Source organism: Hypomesus transpacificus, chromosome 19, assembly GCF_021917145.1.
Source record: "Hypomesus transpacificus isolate Combined female chromosome 19, fHypTra1, whole genome shotgun sequence".
Taxonomy (NCBI): domain Eukaryota; kingdom Metazoa; phylum Chordata; class Actinopteri; order Osmeriformes; family Osmeridae; genus Hypomesus; species Hypomesus transpacificus.
This window is the reverse complement of record NC_061078.1, coordinates 14,570,032-14,595,433: the sequence shown is the minus strand read 5'-3', so window position 1 is coordinate 14,595,433 and position 25,402 is coordinate 14,570,032. Positions and strand designations below refer to the sequence as shown.

Sequence of the window (25,402 nt, the reverse complement as noted above, 5' to 3'; positions counted from 1 at the left end):
CTGGTCTTTGTTACCCGGGGGCTGTAAGAACTAGTCCATCCCAGTCCTGTTGCCTGGCTTCGCAGCCTAGTCTCTTGCAGCTGTCGCAAACTGTCTGTTTACAGTCAGAACCACACTGAAGTATTTTTCCCCCCCGACAACATACAGTCTCATGTCGGTGGGTCACACTGAACGTCAGCCGTAACGTAAACGTTCTATGGAAACACTGACAGGGCATGTACACTTTGGCTCAGATGTGGTAGGACATCATCGTTCCCCTCCTTCCCTCTCTCCTACCACGTCTCCCTCTTTCATTTTCCCTCTCTCTCTCTCCTCTCTCTCTCTCTCTCTCTCTCTCTCTCTATCCTCTCTCTCTCTCTCTCCTCTCTCTCTCTCTCTGAATCCACTCTCACATTTGTTTTTCTGTTCCACTGCCCTCCTTTTATCTTCGTACTCCCTCTCATCCTTCCCTTCCCCTCGCTCTATTCCTCTCTCTCTCTCTCTCTCTGTCTTTCTTTCTCTCTCTCTCTCTCTCTCTCTCTCTCTCTCTCTCCTCTCTCTCTCTCTCTCTCTCTCTCATCTGTCTCTCTCTCTCTGTCTCTCTCTCTGTCTTTCTCTCTCTGTCTCTCTCTCTCTGTCTCTCTCTCTCTGTCTCTCTCTCTGTCTCTCTCTCTCTGTCTCTCTCTCTCTGTCTCTCTCATTTCGCTATCCTATGTTTTATTATTTTAAAAATTACCAAATCAGACTTCCTATCAGAGTCATCTTGTTCTATACTCTCTCTGCTCCGAGTGACCGCTGTCCCAGGTGAATGCTAATTACACATTTGTTGATTGTGGGAACAGGTTAATGCTCTTGCCAGATGGCAGCTTAAAAGAGAAACCCTATCCGTGAGTTTAACCTCACCAATCTTAGACTAATTAAATCATTAAAAAAACAAAAGCTGAACCCATCCAGGATTAGAACCTGTGGTGGAGACCATTGTTACAACACTTTATTTACGTACACGCCATTTGTTTGCTTTTGAAGGAATCCAAATGAACGATATCCTGCCTAAAAGCAAATGGTTTAGTTCCAGTTCGTTGGTGTTCCCCTGCAGAAAATCTCTCTTTTTTTTTGCTCAGAGACATTCTCTCCTCCTCTCTCCTCTCTCCTCTCCTCTCTCTCCTCTCTCTCCTCTCCTCTCATCTCCTCTCTCTCTCTCTCTCTCTCCTCTCTCTCTCTCTTCTCTCTCTCTCTCTCTCTCTCTCTCTCTCTCCTCCTCTCTCTCCCGTCTCTCTCTCTCTCTCTCTCTATCTCTCTCTCTCTTTGTCTCTCTCTCTCTTTCTCTCTCTCTCTCTCTCTCTCTCTCTCTCTCTATCTCTCTGTCTCTTTGTCTCTCTCTCTCTCTCTCTCTGAATCCACTCTCACATTTGTTTTCTGTTCCACTGCCTTCCCCTTTATCTTCATACTCCCTCTCCTCCTTCCCTCCCCCCTCGCTCCTATTCCTCTTTGCCTCAGCACTTATGAGGCTTAAAGGGAAGACTTGAAACAGTACACTTGCTTGAGCCATCACTGCATTTGCAGAAGCTATCATGTATTGCGCCTACCCTGTCCCTGGAATGGGAAACAACTCCTTAATGTATTACTACAACGGGAAATCGGTGAGTACTCAGTTCTCTCTGTTGCAGTCTGAGTGTGTGTGTGCGTGTGTGCTTGTCTGTGGGTGCGCTGTGTGCTTGTCTGTGGGTGCGCTGTGTGCTTGTGAGTGTGTGTGCGTGTGTCTGCACGCAGGCTAGAGAGAGAGCGACAGAAAGTGGGATTGTGATCAGCCTGGGTAGAGAGTTGTAGAGCGTCTTGCATGGTTCTACTTTCTCTGTGTGCGCGCGTGTCTTGTAGTTCTCCAGAGCTGTAACTGTAATTACTGCTGTGAGTCAGAACAATTAATTTATTTTCATGCCCACCTCAAATGTAGGACTGTAATGTCAGGATTTCTACTTTCAGCAGGTATATTTGATCAAAGTCAGTCCCATATTTAGCACTCCCCCTGTCAAATTGAAAAATAGTAATAGGAGTTCTGGCTCAGGTCTCCCTTTCATTTAAATCCATATATGATATAAGGTTAAATTAAGTTTTTCTTAGACAGGTTGAATCAGTATGACAGACAGAACAAACTTGTTTTTGAAGCACTGCATTTATTTGTACTGGCTGGTTGGTTCAACACTGAGACTAGCTTGATATAATAACAAGTGGGAGTCTGGGAATGATTAAGAGAGAGTGGCTGCCTGTTGAGGTTTGACTTTCCTGTTTGCAGATTGCGGTCCAAGCACCAGCGTTGCTGTTATTCCATCTGTTTTTAATCACATCTGCATTCTTGACTCTGCTCTAATGTGATTCCTGGACTTCTCAGAAAGACACTCTTTGGTTTTTAGGTTCTCTTTCAAACGTTGTGGTTGAGGGCATGCGTTGCATTCTACGTTTACCGTATGTGTAGGCGTCCGTGTCTACATGTGTACGTGCGTGCATGCGTGTGTACGTGTGCATGTGTGTTGCGGCTGAACTGCATTGGGGTGAGATAGCGTTTCCTCCGACGTTAGAAGTGTTGGTGTGGCAGGTGTAGGAGAGAGTGGAGGTGTTGACACTCAGGGCCTGCTGCTGTTCTACAAAACCACATTAGACGTGAGGAGAGAGACCTACCCTCTGCTTCCTGTTGGTGTGGAGGCAGCTTCTCTCTAGAGACCACTGAAACAGCCCCTCTCTTACACCAACACACTCCACATCACTGTTAAGGCCTCATTCACTTCTGCTCACTGGTGCATTTCTACATTTCTTACCATTCCTTTATTGATCTAACTAATTATGTTTAGACCAATACGTCATAGCTATTCTTTATGAGGTAGTTATTACAGTAACTACAGTTGTTTTCTACATCGAAGGTTATCATTATCACTGTACAGGTCTTAACTTTTATAAGGTCAGCTAACTCATACTTATTTATATCCCATTAGAACACAATCCCCTTTGTTCCTAAAGCACAGAACAGACCACTTTGATCTTTTTTTATATTCGTACCAGGCTTGTGTTACAGGAAACGACAGGGAGAAAATTGGGAGCATGTGGGCACTGCAGGTCAGAGTTGAGCTTTATGATGCGCAGCAGTCGATAAATAACCAATATCAAAGTCCTTTAGGCCAGCTTTTTTGGGCGAAAATACCCCCAAAATATAGTTAACTCTCAAAACGTCACCAGAACTCACATGAACATGTTTGTTTGTAGTGCGATTACTAGTTTATTGGCAAGGGCCCTTACGTCTTTGATTTCATTTTTTTATGGTGTGTGAAGTGTTTTCTTTCCTTTGTTTCCTCCAATTCCATAAAAAATGAAGTTGCCCAAGGTTCAGAGAATTCTAATATTTGAGAGGATTTGAAGGGTGGAGTATATTTATCTAAGGTGTTGCCTTTCCTGACTAATATCCCTCAAGTGCAATGAGGATTTCAGCAAGGAAGCATCCGGAAAATGTGTTCCATCTCACCCGAGGAAATATGAAATGAGTGTTTACAGCCCAAGAAAATGACTGCATTTGGCCTGAGATTCTTGAAAGCACAGTGACAGCTCTCCTTAAACAGGCTGCAGCATATCACCTCCATAATCAGACAGTACAGCTCACTCTTTCAAAGTTGTTTTCCCCCAGAGTCCTACATCTGGGGGCCTTTTGCATGAAAAGCTTCAGGCTTAAAGCGTCTTGTTGAAAGCATTGACTGGTAGCAGACTGGAGAGGTTGGACGTGTCCCATCAGGACGGCAGAACGTTGCTAAAACGGGGGACCATTGTGTCAGAGCTGTATACTTTTAGCCTTTAGTAGTGTGTTAGATGTGGACTTGAAAAGAAATGGCCCCAGGCATGGTTTTGGCTCCTAATAGTGACATGCAGAGACAGGATACTGCTGTTGTCATTTGCAGTTCAACGCTTTGAGCCTTTCTCTCTTTGTGACTTTCTCAGTGGGTTACATCTTGCTTTTTTCTTTCTAAAGTATTTTTATTTATTAAAGGAGTTCTTTTTTTCCACTCCATTTGGTGTGTCCCTATGTTGACAGTTTAATGTTTTTTTCCAAGTGCTGTTTTGCTTGGTGGTGATCAAGGGCAGGTGTGCCAGGCAGGGAGGTGAGTGGGAAGGTGTGGAGGGACTCCACTCCCCTCTCAGAAGTCGGCTTGGATAGAAGGAAAGAGATCAGTACCCTCATCTGGACCGCCACCCCATTAGAAATTATAGTTAGTAAATGTACAGGGACGCTAGCCCACTTGAAGATCGACCACAAGTGTCAAATGAGGCCTGAGGTAAATTTAAGTTAATATTTTTCCTGAATTAATTCTAACTTCACAGTGAGAAGACACATCAAAGTAGTGTTTCTCTTTGATAAGAAAGTCCTAAACAAAGCAGGGCTAGCTCACACAACAGGCCCAGTGAGCTTGCGGGGCTAGTCTGGAACCCTCTGTTTGTGTGAGTGACGGCTCCTTAATTACCGTCCTGGTAAAAGGAAACCCAGGCGGGCCCTCTCCTCCAGAGGCCTTGCAGAACGAGCCTCCCTGCATTAGGTATGGTTTATTAATGCCTTGACTGGTTAGCCCAGGGTGAAGGAGACAATTAGCATTGTCCTCCGCCATATGCTGCCCATGGAGGGCTCAGGCGTAGACAAAGCCTGCACTCCTGGGTGAGGCTAACCTGGGATCACCACGGGAGCCCCACACCCTGGGTCACATGTGTGAGCCGGCACACCCAGGAGAGAGAGCCCCTCCCTTCCCAGGGTGCTCGAGTTAACACACAGCCTATGACACACAGCCGAAGCGCTCGCTCAGCAAGACCCTGTGGCCTTACGTTGGCTAAGCTGACTTGGTGCTTAAAGTGTTGATGTTGGCCCACGTGTTCCTTTGTGCGGGTGTACAGGCACGTGCATGTGTGTGTGTCTTAGTCGGTGCGCCGTCAGTGAGTAAATGGAAAATAAACTTTTAAAATTACACTGACCATTTCATGTCTACATGAAGAAAAAAAATGTCATGCAATATCTAATGGCATCATACACCTTTAAAGTTTTTATTCAAACCCCAGTTAGCTGTCAGGTCATTAAAAGTTAATTTACATGGCAGGTGTTTAGAGGACAGGGTGGGTGGAGTGTGTGAAAGGGTTGACAGGTCTGCTGGTGATTTGTGCTGCTAGGCAATGGGTAGTGTTAGGGACCTGCCCTTGCTGTGACTTGGTGAGTTTACCCAAACCCTCCCTCTTCTGCTCTTTTTCTACCTCCTTCCTACCCTCCACCCATCTGGAGGGCATGAAGTAAGAGCCCACATCACTGGTGTTTGGCCTCCAGTCTCTTTGATCTCTGTGCCCAGCCTGGCATAGACACAGTATGCAGTCAGTTCCTCAGCAGCCACCCCCCCCCCCCCCCCCCCCCCCCCCCCCGTTCACAGGTACCAAAATAAATAATAATAAATAATAAACCCAGCCTGCCTCCCTCATTTCTTCCCTGCCCTCTCATTTGATATGTGCCTTTGGCGAGGAGTAATTTGCGTAGTGTTTATTGTAAGCGCGTGAGCCAATGTCATTATACTTCCATTACGAGCTGAGACGATCTGAAATGCAAACACCCCCTGTAATCCACTCCTCCCTCCTGGAACCTTCCAAATGAGCCCAGCTGCTGTGCGACGGAGGCCTTCAAATGGCACGGCGGATTCTGAGCTTGCGTGCGGCACTCATTAAGAAAATGCGATTCGGGGCCTTGCGTTTCAAACGGCCGCCCTGTGAGGAACTGAGGCACGGCAGAGTTAGTTTGTTTGTCTGATGTCAGGGACATTCGCAGTGTAGGAGGGTGGGGGTTTACGGCAGCCCAGAAGCTGCAGGTCCTCTGCATTAGTCTACTCATTCATCCACCTTGTCATTATGCTGTAGTTATGGTGGAGAGAGAGGGGATCTCTCCCCTAGTCTGAGAGCATAATGAGCTGGACGGGCCCCAGAGCACAGCCATGCTCCCTCAACCTCACGCTGCTCTTTTCCCGCTAATAATGTCTGTTTTTTTCTCTCGGTAGGTGTACGCACCATCTCCCAACTCCGAAGATTTCAACAGAGACTCCCCCTCATACTCTTCTCCTAAACCGCCCAGCAGTATGTTCGCCAGCACTTACTTTGGTGAGTGACTCCAATTTTGAACCCTCTTTTTTCCACCCCGGAATTCATCCAACTGGGTTGAGTGCTGATGTTGATCCTGGGTCTGTAGTGATTGTTTAGCATGAACGTCTCGTCTTTGCTGATCTCAGGTATACTGTACTTCCTTAGTGACGATGCTCCATGATCATAAAAACACCATACTCTGTTACTATCTCCAGTGTATCAGGTTTCATTGGTTGAACTATTTCAACTATTCAACTATAAATCGACGACACATTGTTCCAACCTTTGTAGATCTGTATTTGGGTGTGTGTGTGGACTAAGAGTCCTGGCTCTTTGAAGGGACGGTGTCTCTGTTATCCTGGGAGCCCAGTGTTATGTCAGCTGTGTCCAGAGCCTGGCTTGTGTTTCGGTTCCAGAACCGGACCCACAGACAAACCCCTATGGTGTGACCTCCAGACTCTATAGAGAGGGGCTGAACTCTGTGGAGAGGTCTCTCCCCCAGCTCTCATCATCAAGCTGCATGTGTGTTTGTTGGTTTCTTCACGGGGGCTCCGGCCTATTGAATTCAATCTCCTCCCGACTTTGGCCGCAACCACTCAAACTGAAACGAAAGCGATCCCTGTTTCCCAGTGCGGTCTGATCCGTTCCCGTCAACCGGACGATCCTCACGTTGGCCAAAAGGAGGATCGTAAACAATCGGAATGTAGCTTGAAATAGACTTGAATTGCTCTCAGTTTTTTTTTATGTGTGTGTGTCATTAGATGGGACCCATAGTTCCTCGGACCCGTGGAATTCATCAAATGGGATCAGCCAGCCCGGCTACAGTGGAATGCTGGGAGGGTCGTCATCTCACATGCCACAGTCTGGAAACTACGGCAACATGCACTCACACGAACGTCTGGTAAGCATGCCCAGCTGGTGTCCACACAATAAACATGACATTGAATTCAAATTGATTCTATAGAGCTGCACACGTCAAGTCTGAATGTGTGATTGTGTATTCTATCAGCAGCCAGACGTTGTGGTAGTCTAGCCCCAAATCCTCCCCAAGACTCACACACACAAGCACACACACACAACACTCGTGCCTTTAGTAAGTGTGTGTGTGTGTGTTTCTCTGTCTTGCTATCTCTCTATCTGATGTTGCTGTCTGTCTGGTCATTATCTGTGTATACACTGCTGACCCTGTATCAGTGTTTGATCTGCTCTGTCTGCTGACTGTGGTTGTCAGGGAGTCACTGGGTGGTTGCAGCTGCTATCTGACCAAAGCCTTCCCCCTCTCACTCTCTGTCTGTCTGTCTGTCTCTCAATCTCTCTTTCTGTCTGTCTGTCTGTCTGTCTGTCTGTCTCTCACTCACTCATTGTCTCTCTCTCTCACACTCTTTCTCCTCTTTGTCGTTCTGTCTTTCTCTCTGTCCTCTTACTGTCTCTCACACGTTCTCTTTCTCTCTGTCTCTCTCACTCACTTTAATTGATCATGCTTTATTGGTATGAACCCTCAGGTAAAATAATGTTGCAAAGCAGTTCTTAGTGAAAGGACAACACATGCACACTCCCTCTCTCACTCTCTCTCATTCTCTCTCTCACTCTCTCTCTCACACTCTCTCACTCTCTCTCTCATGTCCGTGCTTCTCTGTCTCTTTCTCGCCCCTCCCACACCACAGCATCACTCTCATCACCGGCCAGGAAGTACAATCATGGGTGGAACTGAACTCTCTAAACTAAGAAGCCAACTGGTGTCTTGTGTGCTTCTGTCTTACAGAACTACCCTCCACACTCGGTCTCTCCAACAGACATCAACGCCAGTCTTCCTCCAATGTCCAGCTTCCATCGCAGCAATGCCAGCACCTCACCCTTCGTCAACGCCACACACACCACCCCGCCCGTCAACGCCCCCGAAGGAGTCATGGGTAAATCCTGAGGCCCGCTTAAAATGCATCCATGTAAAAAATGGTGTAATCTATGATGAACATCTAGCCTCTCATGTCACTGGGTCAGGCAGCCGTCTGCCTGTCGTGTGTGCTGTGTGACCTCTTTCGGCTCTGTCTAAGCTCGGTATTATAAAGGCCTGCTTCTCTGTTGTCGTAGCTGCCACAAATCGGGGGAACGCCAGCGGAGGTTCACAAACTGGAGACGCGCTGGGCAAAGCCCTTGCCTCGGTGAGTTGTCCAACTCCCACCACCCCCCCCCCCCCCCTCCACATCCTGGTGCCGAATCCAGCCTGGTGCCCGAGAGACTTATCTGAAGGAGATTAGGATGAAGAACAAAATGTAAAAAATCTGCAGAGGATGTTTGTTGGGGGTTGTTGTACATGTAAATAGTGGCAAATCCCCAGTCCACCTAAAATTGCACACTGGCGTTGTCGTAATCTGTTTGGTTTGAAGTATTTTGGTTACTTTGACGTTGAGGAATTCCTATTGGGCATTCTCCTGTCCATGTTGATCCATTCTCAGGGTGTGAATGCCTCTGGTAATGTCTACCCACCCAGACTTATGTTCAAACTAAAGTGTTTTAGTTTCTGTGGGAAATGGAGACAGTGCATTAGAATAATGGCTGCTTCTATCTCTAAAGACTGAGACCTTGCAGGTTCCATCGGGTATTAAGTGCTATACTGAACGCTGATTAAATAAGCCCAGAGGATATGTTTGCAGTAGTTTTGGGGCCTAAGCCTGGATAATTGTGGTCTTAATCTCAGTGTACAAGAAAGGGAATTGTACATTTCAAAAAAAACATTCCCAAAGCCTATGGATTACGCACCAGTTTGAATAATCAACCCTTGGTATTTGTGATATCCTCTAATGCGTCATGCTGAGTGTTGGACTCCCAGTAGGTCTGACTTTAGATTGTTCTCCATTTTCTTGGGGTAATTCTGTGGGGGCAAGCAGCAGCTCTACCTTGTGGACTTGAGGCCTTTAGTTCAGCTTCTGACCTTCTCCTCTATCTCTACTGTTTAGATCCCCCATAACCATATTTGTATGGATATCATGAAAACCAATTACTTCATAACTTTCCCGGGAAAAAGGATAAAAAAAAAGTGATAAAAAAAGACGTCTGATTAGCCTCATGGCTTTACATTTGGGAAGTGGATGGCTTACCAATACTCACCCCGAAAGAGTGTGTGTGGTGGTGGAGTGTGTGTGTGGGGGGGGGAGGGGGGGGTGATAATCACAAATTAAGTATTTTTGTATTCTCAGACTCAATCCCATTAGCATGACAAAGCTGTAGTGAAATGGACACGGTTGGGCCGGGCTGAGACGAGGGGCGGAGCTGTGGGCGGCGTTGGGGGGGAGGGGGGGGGGATTGTGGGCAGCGTTGGGGGGGAGGGGCTGTGGGCGGCGTTGGGGGGGATTGGGGGGTTCTAACTGCTGTGGCTCAACTCTGCAGGCCCTCCCTTTGTGAGCCTTTTGTTCTCAGCCCTTTTAAACCGGCGCTGCTTATTGGCCCCCCGCCGCCCGGGGGGAGCATGACCAATGAGGGGGCGGAGCTTCATTTGTTGTTGGCAAAATTAGTGGTGTCGCCGTTTGAATACAGCAGAAGAGGCCGCGGAGGAGATGAATAGGCCGCCATACACCCCAGGGTCAGGAGTTATGAAATCCCTCGAGGTTAAAATGCACACGTTTACAGGGGCCTGGTTTTTACTCTTAACGTAGTCAGAGACACACAATAACCTCGGCACTCACTGGATGCTCTGTGTTGATTGCAATACAAAGCAAGATCAGTGTTAAAATATGGTGATCAATAATAAGTGCGTGATAAAGTCATTTCAGAAGCCAAATGCTGGAGTGCAATTTGAACCGTACTTCGAACAGAAATCCCACTGGATTTACTGTTTGTCTCTGCTAATTAGTTGGAATCAAACCCTAATACCCGGGTTTCTGGATTCCCATTCTAGCACCAAATATCCTCTTATGAAAGTAGTGAAAATGGGAGATGTGTTGTGTGCTTTAATCCAGCATTTGTCTAAATGAAATCCCAGAGGAAGTTGAAAAGATGTCATCTGTGTGCTTCAGAGTCACTTCATCCCCCCTATGATCCAGTGATTGACAGTGATGACATCCTGAGAAACTCAGTAACCTGGTCTCAAATTCCCAAATGTTGGATAGTTAGTACATTAGAGACTCTCTCTGCCGGGCGGTTCAGGCTATGGTGACGTCAGTTAAAGAGAGGTGCAGGATTAATAATGTCTCTCTCTCTCTCTCTCTCTCTCTCTCTCTCTCTCTCTCTCTCTCTCTCTCTCTCTTTCTCTATTTCTCTCTCTCTCTCTCTCTCTCTCTCTCTCTCTCTCTCTCTCTCTCTCTCTCTCTCTCTCTCTCTCTCTCTCTCTGACTGGCATTCTCTCCCTTTTCCCGACCCCTTCTTATCTACAGCTATACTGTGGATTTATACTGGAGTTTGAAACACGATCGAGGGATATTCATGGTATTTGAGAGAGATTTTAGTCCCCCTTAGCCTAAATGTTCACTTGCTTTGTTCCACTAGTTTCATTAGATCTTAAGTAAATATGTAGTTGTCTATCCCTTTAGTAGGTGACGGTAGCAGTGATGGTGTAAGGGGTCTTCCTGCTTGCCCTCTGGTTCCAGTAAGAGCTGTGATGAGCAGGCTATGACAGTAGCTAGCGACCACAGTGGGGGGGGGGGGGGGGGGGGGGAGGGGACTGGTTCAATGAAGGTGTCAGAGTGAATGTTGTGTTTAACACAGCTTTCTCGCTTTACTGAGGACCCTGCTCACAGTTAAAGGCCCATATGTATGCACTGAGCACATTTATGGGCTCCCCGGTAGTTAAATCCCCAGAATTGATGAGACAATTTTGGCCTGGCGCTGGCTGAAGGATGGTAACACAGGCAATAAAAAAGCAAGTATGGAGGAACGACAGGTTGGGATTTCAAAGGGTCGCATGTGCTGCCATACTGACGGATCTCTCTCTCTTTGTCTCCCTCTCTCTCTCTCTCTCTCTCTTTCTCTCTCTCTCTCTCTCTCTCTCTCTCTCTCTCTCTCTCTCTCTCTTTACAGATTTACTCTCCCGACCACACCAGCAGTAGTTTCCCATCCAACCCATCGACCCCCGCCGACTCTCCCTCGCCCCTGACGGTCACGGCTGGTGCTGCGTCGTCTGCAGGTACAGTGGTGACCGACAGCGCCCCGTCTGGAAGGGCCGGTAGAGCATCAGTTTGCAGATTCCCATCTCATCCAGGCTGGTTCTGTAGATTCAGATGTCCTGCCTCCCCTTAATAACCCAACAGCCCAGTCTTTGAGTCTAGGTCTGTCCATGCAAGTGCTCGCTGCAGGGGATGTTGACCTCACTATGTTCCTGTGGCTTTGAGGACTTTTCCTCGTGACACCAGGTGAGGTACTTTGGACAGGCGGGTCTCTTGGTGATAAAGATCGGGATCTTTATCTTGGTGAGCCAGGAGCTGACGGAAAATAGTCAGTGGTCAGTGAGGGAGAAGGAGGGAAAGAGAGAGAGAGAGAGGGTGAGGAAAAAAAAGTAAAGAGGATCAATATAGAGAGAAAGCGACACGGCTAGAAAAGGGACGTCCCGGTGTGTTGTTTTAGTGGGCAGTTGTTCCTCATGTGATGATGTACTGGCGACAGCTGTCCCTGCCCCCCCCCCCCCCCCCCCTCGACCTCAGCTGTTGCCCTGGCCCGTGGACAGCTGTCCCCCCCCACAGACCGAGCTGCAAAGGGGCCTCATCTATCTGACAGAGGGAGGCAGGGGGGCGGCCGTGACTCAGCTGACGAGGTGGCCCGTATCGGCCTCACACGGGGGGGATCCCCTCTCTCTCTCTCTCTCTCTCTCTCCAGACTGGCCCCGGACCTTCATAACACGGACCTGTCACATGACGCCTCTCTCTGGAGGCATTTGGGCATGGTTTGTTTCGTTATAGCTGATAAAGAAACACAAACGATAAGAAATGACAATAAGTGTGTGCGTGTGGACCGTTTCTGTTCTGTCAGAGGATCTGTCTGGAATGCTGTGTCCCCCCGAAAATCCGATTGAAAAACACAAAGCTCCCATTCTGGTGGGGTGCGGGTTTTAGAAAATGCGGCTTGTTTTCCGGAAAAACAAGGTATTCATTTTTGAAACTGAGAGTGTTCTAAATGAAGGCCGGTGCATCATTTGGCTTGAGGTCAAGACGGAGCTAGAATGCACCCATCTGCTCATTAGGATTAGACACAGATACAGCCTATTTATCCAGGCTGGTGTGTTCAATTAGCCTGGCCCTACAACAGAGGCCAGAGGCTCAGACTCATTCATCATACGAGCCAGCCTCAGTCTCAGCCTCAGCCCCGGCCTCAGCTCGGAGAGGCTCTTGCCTGATTCACACCAGAGAGAAAGCTGAGGCACAACATTGAGGCCCCTTCATTTCCTGTGCCTTAAGTACCTTTTAATAGCCTGTTAATTAAAGTCTGCTTTTCCAGGCGGTGTGTGTAGAGTTAGGCTCCCTGATACACATCAACTAGGGTGCTGGGTGGGTGTGCTTCACTGCTTGGAAGGATGGATCAGTGGAAAGTCCTACCCTAAACAGTACCCCAAGGTCCAAGCAAGATGTTATCCTAATGTTTGTCAGAAACAAACTGATGGTATTTATCTCCCTGCCCCTCCTCCCTCCCTCTATCTCTCACTCTCTCTACGACATTATATTTTGGGAGAAGCCGTTGAAAATGAGGTCCGCTCTAATAGCTTTGGACAAAAAGAGGTAACCTAAACACAGTCCCCATGTGGAGATTGGGCTACAGTGTGTACTCTCCTCTGCTCCAGTATGTGGGCTGGGCTGGGCTTGGCATGGCTTCAGTGTAATGGAGACCAGACGGTGCTCTGTCAGCCCAGAGCCTGGCTCGCTAACACTGCCTAATATAAATAACCAGGGACGTTTCCTTATTGTCAGAGTCCATTAAGGATAGTCAGACTATTTTAATTTATAAACCACAAGCTTGGGATAATGCATTACCTCATGTTGCACTGTGTTTGCTTGGTGGTAGTGGACTGTGTGGATCTGGATAAAGGAACTGGACCAGAATGTTCTATCTGAGGAGCAGATGTGAATTCCTTTTATTTCACACTAATTTTGGGCCCAATCAGACAGACACTTTTTACTGAGTAAAAACCTTTTATGTACTGATTGTAATTACTTACACACACAGTTCATAATACCCTTGATTCATATCCAAGTTAAGTTTTTTCTACAAAATGAAACCCATTGAATAATTTGATCTTTTGTGTATTTGTTTGGATTTTAGCTGCCTTGTCTTGGTCATATCCAGAATTTAGAATGGAAAGTTTTGGTCAGGCCTCAGTGTCATCCTTGGCCTGGATCCTCTGGCATTCCAGAAGGTTGCTGGTCTCATGTATAGTATTACCCTGCCCTGGCATGTGATTGGTTGCTAAGAATGTCAACTTCATTTTCTTCCAATCATACCAGGTTTAGGTTGTCAGTGGATTAGTGCACCAGCGGACGCTTCTCTGCTGTATTTTGGAAAGTTCTAGACTTCTGGAAAGACGACCATTGTCCACGGAGGAACCCTGTCAGAGGAAGACGTCCCCGGAAGGCCCTTATCAGTGCTCACATTGTTCCTCAGGCATTTTTAGCCATTAGCTCATTAATGAGCGGATGTAGCGCCAGTCCCAGTGTGCTGTTGGAGCCGTCCACCCACTGTCTCATGTTACAGGATGCAGCCCGGTCAGCAGGAAATGATGTAGGCGAACCCCCAAAGATGACAATACCTCTCAGCGGGCAACAGCAGAGAGCAGACAGGATGTGATTGCGTGTTATGACTGACTGGTGGCTTGTGTGTTTCAGCAGAACGGAGCAGGATGCAGTTTTCCGTTGCCGGCCATATTGTGTTGACAGGGTCGTGTCAGGCCATTAACCATGACTCTCCTTTCCTGTCTGCCTCCTCCCAGGTACCAACCAGTGGTCCAGAGCTGGGGGCCAGAACCCCTCGTCTCCAAACTACGAAAACTCTCTGCACTCACTGGTAAGGCCCCCTCTGTCTCCTCCCTGCCCCGGTCTGGTCCCACCAACAACATGCTGAGCACCTTTTAATGGACACTTTCTCAGTAGATGGGTTTCTCTGCAGGGCAGGGGTAGCATTACACGGAGATTCCTGGCTGGCAAATGTGGAGAAGTCTGTGAGAGTGGGGGGGGGGGGGGGTGGCGACGCTGAACAATACCCGTCCCTTGGGGCGTGTCCACTGCCATCTGTCCCGGTCTCGACGGTCCTGGGTGGGGGATAGGAGGACTGGGGGGATGGGGTTCAAGTTATGGGGGCTAGGGGCTTGGCAGCTGTCGCTCTGAACCACTGTTTAGGGATTCCTATGCTGTCTTTGGACCCACAGCACAGTCAGGGAACAGTATTCACCTCTACCCTCCTCCCACCCCAACAGCCACGTCACACAATCAGACCGCTTGGGGTGCGGGGGTCAATATTTACAGTACCTAATGGTTCTGTGTGCTTCTTGCCATGGATCTTCAGTTTGAGTGACTGAGTGTGTTGGTGTGAAGGGAGTTGTGAGGGAGGGATGGGACACCAGAGTAGTGGACTGGCTCGTAGGATAGGTCAGAGGTCATTGCCAAAGCAATATGGAACAAATGTTTGACTCTTTATCTGACTCTTTCTTTATCTTTCCTTTCCACCTGTCTTACCCTGTCCACCTCATTGGTATCTCTAAGTTTGTCGCTGATGATGATCTATTCTCATATGCTTTCCTGTTCCTGTCTGACTTTGCCAGAAAAACAGAGTTCACCAGCAGCTTCATGAGCATCTCCAGGATGCTATGTCTTTCTTAAAGGATGTCTGCGAGGTACTCCTGCCCTTTAGACCCAGGCTTCTCTACACTCATCCTGTATTCAACACCTTCAGTTTTTACCAGTTTCTTTCCTCACAAGCCAGATCTCAGTTTACATGTATGTGCAGTTTAAGTTTTTTCTCATTTTTTCATTTCAGTGTTTTTTCTTCATTTTTTTGTTTTTTGTTTGTTCATTTCTTTTTTGCCATTTCAGCTTGTACTAATCAGCTTAGGAGAGTCATAAGACGCTTAATACCAAATTAATAGTCATGGTACTCAAAATGACTGGGGCCCAGTTTTTTGGGGGTTAGACTTAAACGAAAGCACTTGTCTGCTCTGAATACATCCCTCATTCTCCACCTCAGGTTGAAATGGCTCAACTCCATGCCTTTTATGATCGTCTATGATTGTTTCTTTTCTGCCTCTGTTATCCGTGTGGTGTCTTTTTTTCCTTCGCCAAAGACCACACCATCAAATCTGTGTCCTCAATTTTTGCTCGTAATGTGCTTATATTAAGCTGCTCTGTCCTTCTTTCTCCCCTCCTCCCCCGCGCCCCTCTCTTCATCCCTCTTGGTGCTCCCAGTCTCGGATGGAGGATCGCCTGGACAGACTGGACGATGCCATCCTCGTCCTGAGGAACCATGCTGTGGGCTCCACCGCCAGTCTGCCCAGCGACATACACAGCCTGCTGGGACAAGCACACAATGGACCAATAGCAGCCATCGGAGCCAACTTCCCTGCTTCTGGGTTGGGTGGCAGTCGGACGGCAGCGATGGTATGAGTTATCAAACGTGAACGAAGGGAAAAGATGTGGAGTTTTTCCAGTGTTTAGGAGACTGAACGCAGTGACCATTGGGAGCTTTCATTTTGTGTTTCAACACACGAGTGATTGCGCATACATCTCTCATTTCTTTTCTTCATGAAGAGGTGCGTGGTTTTGCGCTGTGCTTCTCCAAAAACACCAATAAACCAGCTCAGATACCACCTGTTCAAAATGGGCTGTTGCCATGTGCAAAAATGGAGCCGTTTTCCACAGAGAGCAGTTGAACTTATACTCACATACTTTCCATGTGTGTAAGGGTTGGCTCAAGACTCTCTCTCAATGAGAAAGGCACCACGTAAAAGGAAAACCAGGCAAGAGGGAGTGCTTTGGTCTGGAAAGTCCTGGTGTCGAACAGTCCTGTGAGGGCTACAGACAGGGACTCCTGGGAAACTGGGGAATGCAGGTCTTAGAGCAAACCCTGCTGTGTTCCCTCATCCTCCATCTCAGCTATTTCATTTTGAAAAGGAACAGGATTTAAGCACATCTGTAGTGGAAGTTGCAACAGTGGAAGCCAGTTCTACATTAATCCCTAGGTGATGGGAAAATCATTTGAGACATACTTTTGAGGTGAAATTTCTGAATGAATCCTGGCATGGTGGGATTAAGATTCTCTCAGATTAAACTTCTTCTCTGCAATCAGAGAGGGGATGGACAAAGGAGGACAGGGACAGAAACATGGTCAGCATGCTCTTGCTGAGTTAGAAACAAACTCAGTAAATACTACCCACAGGCTGTAGCTTCTAGAAGCTATAAGGGATAGTGTTTGTGATTTGTACTGAAATTCATCAAACATAATTTGGATCGTTATTTGACTTGTGGTTTTAGCTGCTTCTGCGGAAACCAATGGCACTTGACCAACAATAATTTGTCGTTTCAGTGTGTTTTAAATGTGTCTTTTAGATGTCTTGTTGCTGTTGCCACGTGCACTGGAAGATCTCTGTAGAAAGAAGAAAAGGAAGCATGGTGCTCCATGTTTTTATTCACAGAGCTTTTTGATACTGGCGTTGGGCTACTTGGAACTCTCCAAGTTGTATTTTCTGGTGTTCAACAAAATAGCTCTTTAGTAGCGCGTCAGTGGTTCCGTCATTCCTAAGTGGAGTTTTACCTCCGCTAAGTGAGGGGGCTACGGGGGGTAGGTTCTATGGGGGTGGTTGTGGTGGGCTGTGACTGGAAGAGGCGGACAGTGAGGGAACTTACTGTGTCTGCACCAACACAGAGATTCCTCTGTGAGAGAGAGTTGAGCTCAGACCCTAACAGATCTGCTCAGACAGGGCCCAGCCGCCTCCACAGAGCCCAGCCGCAGGCTTTAGCTCAGCCAGCCCCCTGCCCTCCCCTTCTCTCACCACCTCTCACTGAGCAGCCCAGGAGACGTGAATGGTTGGAAGCGTGCTTCTGAGGCCACGGCAACTCACCCTCAGCTGTATGGTAATCAGGCCCAGCCAGGAAAATGGCAGCGTTCTTCCCTGGGCAGAACCCCAGCTCCACTCCTCCCCCTCTAGACAAAGAGCTATTTGGACACCTGTTGATAGAGCAGCGGAGATTAGCGTTCTGGTAAGGGGTGGGGGGCGAGGGTGGGGGGGTTGGGAGGGAGGAATGGGGTGGGGGGGGCAGTGGGGTTAACAGAGGCTAAGAGTGACTCGGGATCACATTCTGCAAGAAAAGGGGGAAGATGTCACCCCCCCCACCACCACCATGGCAACCCCCCTTCTCCCAGAAAAGAAACCAGATAGCTGGGGAACATGTGGTGAGGAGAGGAGGGGCAATTTGGTCTGGCATGGCGGGAGAAGCCTGACTCACTACTAATGTGGAAGCCAAAACAGGGAAATGATCAGGCTTCAAATAGCTTGTATTGTTTGTGTCTTGAATTAGAACAGAGAAAGAGACACATCCTCATAGTAGAAGAGAAATGCACGTCGAACCGCAGTGAACTGGGACGAAGCAAATTGTTTCTGAGAACAGAGGCAGATGGATATATGGTCATATTTAGTCAGTCTTTTGATGCTGTTGGTTAAAGTGAAGCAAACTAAATGCAGTTCCCAACATCAGCAGAAATCAATCATCAGGAATGCTTCCAAACAAGTCTCTGTTGTTTAACCTTTGACTCATTGATAGGGTTGGATATCACTTTTTTCACAATAACGTTGCCAAAACGATACTTTTAAAATGGTACTGGTGACTAAACAGTGCCTGAACTGATACTTTAAAATGTACATAACAAATTCACAATAAAACCGAAGCCACCAAACCCAACTACAATAATTTAACACTAAGTGATAGTTACAATACTACATAAACAGCAAAGCAGTCGATATTATGAGATTATTCTTGGCATCTGTAATAACCTAATACCATGTGACAAATTACATGTTAGCATGTATACACACTATGTGATTTTGCCCCATTAATCAAAAGTCTCTTACCATCAACCAATCACGGTTGTCTGCCGTGTTCCATTCATGTGAATTTTCTCAGTTGGGAAATAATCACATGAATGCGGTGAGTGCTTCTTACACCTGTTTTGGACCACCAGAGCGCAAATAGTCAGGTGGCTGAGCGGTTAGGGAATTGGGCTAGTAACCTGAAGGTTGCCAGTTCGATTCCCGGCCGTGTCAAATGACGTTGTGTCCTTGGGCAAGGCACTTCACCCAGTACTCCCTGTACTTACTGTAAGTCGCTCTGGATAAGAGCGTCTGCTAAATGACTAAATGTAAACATTTCAATCGACAGTTTAGGCATTTAAGTAGCACAACAGATTAGGCACTGAAATCTGCATTCTGATTCGGTCCGGTACATACCGGTCATATAGGTACCCAACCCTTCTCATTGGCCCAGCTGTATCGTACTCAAATGATTGTTACTGTAGGTCTGCAGTCTAACAGTTTAGTATAGTGAATGTGTAAGATATATGCCAAAAGCAAATATTGCAGTATGTTACAGCACCTGCATAGTGATGTATGTCCATGTGCCTAATCCTTGACTCGTCTTAGCAAATCTGTCTTTCGGAGCTCAGAGCCAAAAGCTACAAGGTTTTCTTTTCTGTTTTTGAACCGCGTTCCATTTTTGAGGGAAGGTCAGTCTATAGTTGACGAGAATTTTTTTTTTTCTCAAACCATTACTGCTTTAGAAGTCAGAGAGAGTTGTCTCAGGGACAGATCTGTGTTTGAAGGTCCTCGTACACCTCAGAGACTAGCACACTCAGCCTAGCACAGATTGAGATGTTTCTTGGCTCCTCTCAGACTGACCTTCACCTCTTCCTCCTCCTCTTGCTCCTGGGTGTTGTGCTGACAGGGTGGGGCCCACCGTGACGAGGCTGGCGGTCTGAACAGCAGCCATGGAGGCCTGGCTGGGGGAGGGGCCACTTCCAGCGCTGAGCTCAACCACCAAGTAGAAACCTTCAGAGGTGAGACGCTCTCCACCTCCCTCCAACCAGCCCATGACTGTATGCTCTTCTCAAACTGACTGACCTCATGTCATAATCATGCTGGTGCATGGGCGGAAATATATATAACGTAATTAAGTCATTTCAGTATCCATAATGTGCAGTGGTAATGAAGGCACTTGTGCTGATTATATAATAAGTGTTTGAAGTTAAACACAAGTTTTGCAGCACAACATCTCTTGAGGAATTTTCTGTGTAACTGTGCCCCCCAAAGTTGATATCAGATTTTTGATGAAACGTACAGGACGTTTGTGTGCCATACGTTTCTGGAAGGGATGCTAGCGTGTACGTGTTCAGCAGTGTGAGATGACATGCCGGTGTGTTTGGGGCAGGTCTGGCTGCAGGTCTGGCGGGCCAGGTGGCCGCTGCCCTCGAGCTGAAGATGGAGAGTCAGGACAAGGAGGACATGCACGACAACCACTCCTCCGACGACCTCAAGTCAGACGACGAGAGCGACAGGAGAGATGTCAAGACTTCCCGAGGAGGCACCCGGACGAGGTACAACACACACACACACATACACACACACATACACACACACACTTGATTGATACCACCACAGCAGGAAGGAGACTTGTATCCCTCTCTGGGTCTCACCTCTCTGGGTCTCTCTCTCTCCCTCCCGCCTGCAGCAGCATCAATGAGGACGAGGACCTGAACCCAGAGCAGAAGGCTGAGCGCGAGCGCGAGAGGAGGATGGCCAACAACGCCCGCGAGCGTCTGAGGGTGCGCGACATCAACGAGGCTTTCAAGGAGCTGGGCCGCATGTGCCAGCTCCACCTGAAGAGCGAGAAGCCCCAGACCAAGCTGCTGATCCTCCACCAGGCCGTGGCCGTCATCCTCAGCCTGGAGCAGCAAGTCCGAGGTCAGGGTCTCCCCCTCTCTCTCTCTCTCTCTCTCTCTCTCTCTCTCTCTCTCTCTCTCTCTCTCTCTCTCTCTCTCTCTCTCTCTCTCTCTCTCTCTCACAAGACAGGGCCAGTTCAGACGCCGTTGTGAGCAGAGGGGGGGAACGCGGCACAGAGAGAGAAGGAGAGGGAAATGTCCGGATGCCTGCCACGATGGAGAGAGTCCGAGAGAATAGTGCTGCGTTGAGTTTTCTCGTTTGTAGTTTGGTGTCTCAGTCCATCTCTTTTTTTCTTTTCACCCTGGCAGAGCGAAACCTGAACCCAAAAGCGGCCTGCCTTAAGAGGAGGGAGGAAGAAAAGGTGTCCGGGGTCTCTGGAGACCCCCAGCAAGCCCATCCAGCGGTCCACCCCAGCCTCACAGACACATCCAACCCCATGGGACACCTGTGAAGAGATTTCAGGTACAGCCATCCTCTGGACACCACCCCACACACTATCGCACTGTGGAGATTCACCGCTTCAGCCATGGCTGTGAACAAAGCCACTTTGAGCTTGAAACACTTGGATGTGATAGTTGCTTGACATATGGATTGCTGGATAGCTTTGTGTTTTTGTTGCTGTAGCTCCATCCCTGATGTTATTCCTGTTTGTTGCCTTGCAGATCAAAGTGATCCAGATCAATTCTGTAAGATTTGAGGACCTTGCTTCCCAATGGCAGACAGGACTCACAGTTTGTGACACAAATTGGAGGAGACAGACCACTTGAAGCTAAACTCCAGACTAACACAATCCTGAGATTGAAGACAACCCTGTGTCCGGGTCCCTGTGATGGCGGCCCTCAGCAAAATTCTGCCCACTAGAAAAACTTCAGCACATATCACTGTCTGCAAGCAGCGTGTCGCATCTGAACAATCAGAGACTGTCGCGATCTCCTCCACCCCCCATGTGGAAGTTGCCTTGTGCCTAAACTGAATTGACGAATGCATTGTAACGGCAATTGTTTTTGTTTTTGTGTTTTGTATTCATTTTTTTCTATTTATTATGTTACTGAGCTATAAAGGTTATGTTTCTAAAGGGAAAGCTATGAAAATTGCTTTGAGAAGCCTGTGGCTGTTCAGTTGATCTACAGTTTGCCAGTGTCACTCATACAACCCAGCCCTCCAGCATGGCCAGTCTAGTGTGAGTCTGATCTAAGGTAATGATATACTCACGCACTGAGAAAGATGCAAATTAATATATGTTTATGCCCAACTGCAAAAGAATTGGCGCTTCTGAGCGCTCAAAGACTTGAGTCTAAAAAAAGATATGTTACTCACGTATATTTATTTCTATTCATTCCGCAATGAACAGCATGGCAAACCAAAACGACCTACTCATGAGTGTGTTGAGTCTTCTATGTGTCTGAATTTGAAGAGTGCTGACCATGAGTGGCGTGATCTTACCAGTGGGACTACAGGCCCTAGCACACTAGCTTGGACACCATTAGTCTCTGTGCTGAAGGAGACAGAGCTGTGGCAAACTTTAGTTTTCCTGAACAGTCAGCTGCAGGCTTATCGTGTTTATTCTCCCTAGCGAGCAATTCAGATACAGAGAGCAAACCATTCACAGGCCGTAGCATTCCCTGCATACTTCTTAGTGTCTTAACTGAAGGAAAAAGAGGGACTTCACTGCCCATCGATTCCATTGCCATATAGTGTTAAATGTAAGCATATTTCTGATGTTGCAGTTTATTTTCTATGATAGCATATGGGCTTTGGTTATGCTACTAGTTAGTCATGCTTCGGACTTCTGTCCTGAAGTTTCTTCTGTTTGTGATTGGCAAGTGCTGTCTCATCAGATATACTTTAGTGAAGGAGTAGAAACAAAACGATGACCACAATATCACCTGGCCTGAAAGAACGTATCACTTTCTTTTTTTTCTGTTGATAAAGAAATAAAAGTAACAAAAAAGCATTTTTCAAAATAATCACAATTTATATGTTTATTTGTAACTGTATACAACTCATGTTTCTAGGCTTCGTCGTAAAGCATATGATGTCCAATGTGAAGTAGCAGAGAGAAACCTTTTAAGTGATTTAGAATGGCTCTGTTTTGATCAAAGCAGTAAAGTACTTAAATACAGTGAGCCTCAGTGCGTGGATGGAAGGGTAATGGCTGGACTAGATGCTTCATGAATTCACATGTTGTTGAATTGGTCCTGCAGGCTGGTGCCACATTAAACGAAAGCAGTTTTGAGCACGATTTCCTTGTTTCTTTTTACGTTTGCGGATAAAGAACATTGGTCTCCGATTTAATTTGTTTGTGTGGATGTTTTTTTCTCCTTTTTCAAGTCTCTTTTGGTCTTAAATCTTGCTTTATATTCCATTTATTAATTTATATATTGTCTTCCATTATCACCTTCCCTTAAAACAAGACTGACACATCCAGTATTCTGTAAAAAACGAAAGAACAAAGGATGCCACTGAATACCATCCCAAGAGTTTCATATTACAACAACACTCATTTGTGACAAACTTGGGATCCCTCATTGTCATGTTTCTTTCTGACTGTATGTGGCCTTGTTTTTCATTTCAGTATTCATGAGTTTGTATTCATGTTGCTGTCAGACTTTGATTGAGGTTATAATGTATGTCACTGCCTGCTCTCATTTTCCCTATTTTTTTCTTTCTGTTGTCTGTTTCTTTGCTCCTCTGTTGGCTTTGTTAGACTTTGCTGTATTCCCAGATGCTTTCCCTCGTATAATATATGAAGAAAAAAAGAAAAGAAAAAAAAACATTTGGCTTATTTTTCAATGTAGTTATTAGTCTTTTATACAATAATATTGTAAGAACATTTCTTGAATTCAAAATATTACTCTTTTTAGATTTTTGAAATCAAAAGTTTTGAGTAAAAAGTTTCTTACTTTATTTTACTATATCAGATAGTAAATATCCACGGTTATTTACCATAACCTGTCTATTATTATCTGAAATTTACAAATAGCATCCTGAGAACATAGTAGGGTTGTAGCTCGCAGTCTAGTATGAGGTATTGTACGAGCTCCCGATTCCGGAAGGTGTGCTCTCCATCTGTGTCCATCTTCAGTTTTCATTGTTGGTTGATAAAAGATTTCTTCTTGTGTCAAATATTTCAAGGTATTGTTGATGCACATCAAAAACCAGCAGTGAGAAGTTGAATTTTCTGTCCCTGGAACAGAAATTACAATATGTATATAACATTTATGTAGCAATAAATGTGCCATCTTTTTTAAGAAAATTGTATGTGGATTTATTTCCCTCTCTGGCTGACACCAGCCTTTCTGTTTCTCCATCTTTTTCTTTTCTTTCTCTTCATGCAGTTTTTGATTGTACAATGGAAATGCATGTGCTGGTGAAATGCATTAGGTCACATTCATGCAATCATAGTTTTTTCACAGAAGCTCCTGAAACAAAAACTGCCCTTCCTTCCCAGATTCTGTCCTCAGAAGACTTTTCTACAGTGGATCTAGGCCAAATGAGGAACTGAGTACAAGAGTGTTTTATAGTATGTAAATCATTTTTAAAACACTATCAGTGGACCATTGTAGACTGTATGAAAAGTACTATGGAATATATGTTTCTATTTTTAATAAAGTGTAGTAGCAGTGCACAACTGCTGTCGTCTCAAATGCTTCTTTTGTTCTTGAATAATTAGTGACTTGATGAAATGTTAATCTATGTTTTTCAACCATACAGAGTTAACATAAGAGTGGGTTCAGGTGCAAATTCGAAATATATTTATTTGTATTTTCCAAAATGAAACTATGAACATGCCCAAAGCATTTATGCAAAGCTAGAGACTAATATATTTACAGATCAGGAAATGGCTTTTGCTGGATGTCAAATCATGGAGAACTCATCTGCACATATTAAATTCTAATATAAATCAGTCCTACTTGTCCAATTAAAAGACAGACTCTACATCCAAGAACTTGTCCCAGAACATCTGCAGCAAATTATCCCGCTGAAAGTGTGAGTGGAAGAATAGTCCTTGTTTCCTTACAGGTTTCCATCCAGTTCAGTGCTCTGATGGAGGTGGCAGTCTAAAGAGTAATCGCTGACTGCCAAAACTCTGTGACCAGCTATTCATTCTAAGTAAATCTTGACTGTCGTCTTTCAAATATAAAAAGTATGTACTATCAAAAGTATAGTATTTGGGACTGGGTGAAGAGTGTAAAATACAAATAATACTCTGTGTGTGTCTGTGTGTGTTTGTGTGTGTGTGTCGTTGTGTATGTGTGTGTGTGTTTGTGTGTGTCGTTGTGTATGTGTTTATTCTATCTGCTTTTATCATGCCTGGGAGCGTCAATTTGTGGTCAGCATGTTTTCTACAAGAATGGGACCACCATGTTTGAAAGCTACTTCTTGTGGGTCTGGCTGCCTGTGACTGAGGCTTGGTGGGCTTGCTGAAAGACAGATTTTGGCTCACATCTCTGGAGCCTAACCAAAGGGCCTACTGCCATACTGAAGCTCTGACTATGTGGGTGTGTGCCTATGTGTGTGTGTGTGTGTTTGTGTGTGTGTGTGTGTGTGTGTGTGTGTGTGTGTGTGTGTGTGTGTGTGTGTGTGTGTGTGTGTCTGTCTGTCTGTCTGTCTGTCTGTCTGTCTTTGTCTGTATGTCCATACTTTACATTGTCTAGCATACAATGGATGTATTGCCAATATTTTTGGGGGTGCTTTTTGTCAATTTACTTCCTTATCCCCTTATCCCACGTAACCCACAGGTGAAACTCTCATTGGATACATACAAGCTGTTTCCAAGCTTGTGTGTATGTGACAAGCACAATATCTTATCCCTTACCACATTTCACAGCAATTGTGATTTGCAAACCATTGAGGATAATTGTCAATGATATCATGAAAAAGGTGGACGCATAATAAAACCACAGAACAAAAGCCACACACAGACAGAAACGCACACACTTTACAATCCCATGAGTCAAACTTGACCGTGACCTTACTCCACGTCCATTGTGTGTTCCATTGGCACTCCAAAATGCCTGCAGTTCCTCCCACCCAGGGTCGGACAGCGCACTCTACTGAGCATGCCTGAAGGTCCCAGCTGCGGCGCCTCAGTGGAGAACAGAGCCCCCATTGTGTTTGGCTGTAACACGACACAGCACCAAAGAGCTCCGATTAAAGGCTGTGGTGCTGTACAGGGCTCCCACTCCCACGGACACAGAAATGAAAACACAGCGGGCCACAACAAAGAGAGAGGGGCAGCTGGGGCCTCAAATAGAATGTAGGCTGATGCCCTTTCCTGTCCTCCCCGATGAGGAGCATGAAAGAACTTTGATTTTGAAATTCCTTCATGTCCTTGTGTGAGAATACTCAATGCCATAGACTTTGGCAGTGTGTATCGGAACAAGGACACAT

The 25,402-nt window shown here is 46.3% G+C and overlaps 1 protein-coding gene across 5 annotated transcripts in view; it reads left to right on the top strand.

The window, feature by feature from the left end:
* tcf12 (transcription factor 12) overlaps window positions 1–23,643 on the top strand; it is a 76,898-nt gene extending 53,255 nt beyond the window's left edge. For 3 of the 5 annotated variants that reach the window (XM_047042784.1, XM_047042782.1, XM_047042786.1), the window contains 12 exons: window positions 6,033–6,132; window positions 6,876–7,015; window positions 7,877–8,024; window positions 8,203–8,273; window positions 11,125–11,230; window positions 14,018–14,091; window positions 15,486–15,677; window positions 19,014–19,125; window positions 19,497–19,662; window positions 19,797–20,029; window positions 20,317–20,470; window positions 20,671–23,643. In XM_047042784.1, coding sequence (XP_046898740.1) covers window positions 6,033–6,132; window positions 6,876–7,015; window positions 7,877–8,024; window positions 8,203–8,273; window positions 11,125–11,230; window positions 14,018–14,091; window positions 15,486–15,677; window positions 19,014–19,125; window positions 19,497–19,662; window positions 19,797–20,029; window positions 20,317–20,459 — 1,485 coding nt within the window. In that variant the 3' untranslated portion in view covers window positions 20,460–20,470; window positions 20,671–23,643. Of the gene's footprint in view, window positions 1–1,506; window positions 1,620–6,032; window positions 6,133–6,875; window positions 7,016–7,876; window positions 8,025–8,202; window positions 8,274–11,124; window positions 11,231–14,017; window positions 14,092–14,845; window positions 14,918–15,485; window positions 15,678–19,013; window positions 19,126–19,496; window positions 19,663–19,796; window positions 20,030–20,316; window positions 20,471–20,670 lie in introns of those variants that run through there. The other 2 variants (XM_047042787.1, XM_047042785.1) reach the window with 2 other exon arrangements.
* The last annotated feature ends 1,759 nt before the right edge of the window (window positions 23,644–25,402 follow it).